General features: G+C 40.9%; 1 protein-coding gene across 1 annotated transcript in view; it reads right to left on the bottom strand.

Moving 5' to 3' along the window:
• UBXN2A (UBX domain protein 2A) overlaps positions 1 to 3,422 on the bottom strand; it is a 49,835-nt gene extending 46,413 nt beyond the window's left edge. Inside the window, exon 1 of the mRNA XM_011950792.1 lies at positions 3,372 to 3,422. Coding sequence (XP_011806182.1) covers positions 3,372 to 3,412 — 41 coding nt within the window. The 5' untranslated portion in view covers positions 3,413 to 3,422. The remainder of the gene's footprint in view (positions 1 to 3,371) is intronic.
• Positions 3,423 to 3,856: the final 434 nt, after the last annotated feature.

The following is a 3,856-nucleotide window of genomic DNA, read 5'->3' as shown; positions in this document are numbered from 1 at the left end:
TCTCTACTAAAAATACAAAAGTTAGCACCTACAGTCCCAGCTACTTGGGAGGCTGAGGCAGGAGAATCGCTTGAACCTGGGAGGTGGAGGTTGCCGTGAGCCGAGATCACGCCATTGCACTCCAGCCGGGTGACAGAGCAAGACTTCATCTCAAAAAAAAAAAAAGGCAGTTTTCTTTTCATTTTTCCCTGGGCCATTATTTTTAACAAAACATTTTTACAAATCCATTTTTGTTACAAAGAAAATTATAAACTATCACCTATATTTTTGTGTAGGTACTTTACTAAATATTTTACTTAAAATTCAAAGTACAGGCCAGGCATAGTGGCTTGTGCCTGTAATCCTAGCACTTTGGGAGGCCGAGGTGGGCGGATCACCTGAGGTCAGGAGTTCAAGATCAGCCTGGACAACATGGTGAAATCCCATCTTTACTAAGAGTGCAAAAATTAGCCAGGTGTGGTGGTGCACAACTGTAGTCCCAGCTACTTGGGAGGCTGAGGCAGGAGAATTGCTTGAACTTGGGAGGCGGAGGTTGCAGTGAACCAAGATTGTGCCACTGCACCACAGCTTAGGTGACAAGAGCAAAACTCCATCTCAAACAAAAACAAAAACAAAAAAATTTCCAAGTACATACTGATACATGCTCTACAACATAGGTGAACCTTGAAAACATTATGCTAAGTGAAAGCAGTCAGTCACGAAAGACCACATATTGTATAACCGCATGTATATGAAATGTCCAGAACAGGCAAATCTGTAGAAATAGAAAGCAGATGGGCCAGGCGCAGTGGCTCACACTTGTAATCCCAGAACTCTGGGAGGCCGAGGTGGGCAGAACACCTGAGGTCAGGAGTTTGAGACCAGACTGGCCAATATGGTAAAACCCCATCTCCATTAAAAATACAAAAAAAATTAGCTGGGCATGGTGGTGCACGCCTGTAATCCCAGCCACTCAGGAGGCTGAGGCAGGGAAACTGCTTGAATCTGGGTGGTGGAGGTCGCAGTGAGCCAAAATCATGCCATTGCACTCCAGCCTGAGCAACAAAGTGAGATTCTGTCTCAAAAAAAGAAAGCAGTTTCATGGTTGTCAGGGGCAAGACATAGGACAATGGGTGGGACTGCTAATGGATATGGGGTTTCTCTTTGGGGTAATATAAATGCGTTAAAATTGACTATGGTAATGACCGCACAAATCTGTGAGCATACTAAAAACTACTGAACTATATATTTTAAGTGAATGAATTATATGGTATGTGAATTATATTTCAATAAAGTCATTTTAAAACAGGCCTGTTCTAAGTTAATTTTACCATTTCAAATCAGTCATTCAATTTATCACTGTGCAGAAATGAGTTAATATAGCAGATCTGATTGCTATCTTTTGAAAGACTTGCTTACAAGGTTGGTCCTGGGCTGGCATCTGTAAACTTGGATTTGTTTTTGTTTTTTATTTAAGACAGAGTCTCACTCCGTCGCCCAGGTTGGAGTGCAGTGGCGCGATCTCGGCTCACTGCAAGCTCTACCTCCCGGGTTCACGCCATTCTCCCGCCTCAGCCTCCTGAGTAGCTGGGACTACAGGCGCCTGCCACCACGCCTGGCTAAATTTTTTTGTATTTTTACTACAGACGGGGTTTCACCGTGTTAGCCAGGATGGTCTCGATCTCCTGACGTCATGATCCACCCACCTTGGCCTCCCAAAGTGCTGGGATTACAGGCATGAGCCACCGTACCTCGCCACATCTGCAAACGTGAATTTCTAGAAGGTTCCCATCATCCTAAATTTGTAAGGATGGCTCAATGTACAGTTTGTATAAACAATGTGATTTATATTGAACTCCTGCTTTCCTTATGAGAGTCTGAAATTTTAGGATGTGACTAGCTCCCACTATAAACTCTAGGCTCATCTCCAGTGAGCTTTCCCGGTAGACAATACTTCACATGTATTTGTCACAACTTGTTACTGGGGGAATTAAGTACATCCTGGGGGACTCCACTGGGTGAGGACCCCTGGAAACTTGTGCCTGGTTTTCCCCATGCACTTTTTCCCTTTGCTGATTTTGCTTTGTAACCCTTCACTGTAATAAATTATAATCAGGAGTATAACTACATGCTAAATCTTACAAATTCTTCTAGTAAATCATCAAAACTAGGGGTGGTCTTGGAGACCTCTGACACAACTTCACAATTATTTATTTATTTATTTATTTATTTTTTGAGATGGAGGAGTCTTGCTCCGTCACCCAGGCTGGAGTGCAGTGGTGCGATCTTGGCTCACTGCAACCTCTGCGTCTAAGGTTCAAGCAATTCTCCTTCCTCAGCCTCCCGAGTAGCTTGGATTACTGGCACCCACCACCACGCCTAGCTAATTTTTGTATTTTTAGTAGAGATGGGATTTTGCCATGTTGTCCAGGCTGGTCTTGAACTCCTGACCTCAGATGATCCACCTGCCTCGGCCTCCCAAAGTGCTGGGATTATAGGCATGAGCCACTGTGCCCGGCCAACAACCTCACAATTATATAATTAGCATCAAATATTTATGTGAGCCTATAAATACCTGAGTGAAAAAATAAATAACAGGCCAAGCATGGTGGCTCACGCTTATAATCCCAGCATTTTGAGAGGCTGTGGCAGGAGGATCGCTTGAAGCCAGGAGTTCTGAGCAATATAGTGAGACCACACTGCTACAAGAAATTTAAAAATTAACTGGGTGCAGTGGTGTAAGCCTGTGGTCCCAGCTACTCAGGAAGTCAAGGTGAGATGACCACTTGACCCCAGGAATTCAAGGCTTCAATAAGCTATGATTGCACCACTGCACTCTAGCCTGGGCAACAGACAACTTGTCTGTAAAAAGAAAAGAAAAGAAAAAAAAGAAAACAGAAAAAAAGATACACACACAAAACCTTTCAGATAGGTAGGTATTTATATCCTCATTTTATAGATGAGATATTGAGGCTTAAAGAATTTACCTAAGCTGCCTAAAGGCCAGAGAGATAATACAAGGCAGAGATGGGATTCAAGCCTAGGTTTATCTGACTCCAAAGCCATATTTCCACCATGACACTAAAATAGTATATCTATCACAAGAGGCTAATGAGGTAAACAGTTATTTAATTTATCAAATAACAGAAGTAATGTATGAACACAGATAATTTAACTTTTTAAAATTAATAACAAAAAACATTCAGTAACTTCAATAAAATTTGTTTAATGCAGCTATGGTAAAAAAAAATTACTTCAACATAGTAGATGACAATGAAGTGGTCATACATAATTAAAACTTACTCTACTATCTCTGCCAGTGAAATGTAACAAAAACACAGAACGATATTAACAAATGCATTAATAAAGCAATTCAGTTTGAATTAACTTACCATTCTTGTTTTACACTTTTGAGGTTATCTACGTCTTTCATTCTCTTTTGCCTTACTGTAAAAGTAAAAAGAAAGTAAGTAAAAAAAAAGTAAGTAAGAAGCTTAATATGTAAGCTACCATGTAGTCCTAAAATATTACTTAAAAGGGTCTAAAGAAAAAGCGAGCAAACTCAAAGCTGTCATTTCCATCTACAAAATAAAGCAATGATAGAAAATACATTTTCAAGTCTGATAATCTGACAAAAGAAAGACTTCTTAAAACTTATGATGAAAAAAAGTATAATATACCATTTGACTTAGCCAATGAAATGGGCGTATGGCTCACATCTGTAATTCCAGCACTTTGAGAGGCCAAGGTAGGAGGATTGCTTAAGCCAAGGAGTTCAAGACTAGCCTGGGTAAAATAGTGAGACTGTCTCTACAAAAAATGGCTGGGTGCAGTGGCTAACACCTGTAATCCCAGCACTTTGGGAGGTCGGGTTGGG

The sequence above is a fragment of the Colobus angolensis genome, unplaced genomic scaffold, assembly GCF_000951035.1.
Source record: "Colobus angolensis palliatus isolate OR3802 unplaced genomic scaffold, Cang.pa_1.0 Scaffold109, whole genome shotgun sequence".
In the NCBI taxonomy this organism is placed as follows: Eukaryota; Metazoa; Chordata; class Mammalia; order Primates; family Cercopithecidae; genus Colobus; species Colobus angolensis.
This window is presented reverse-complemented; position numbering and strand designations above follow the sequence as displayed.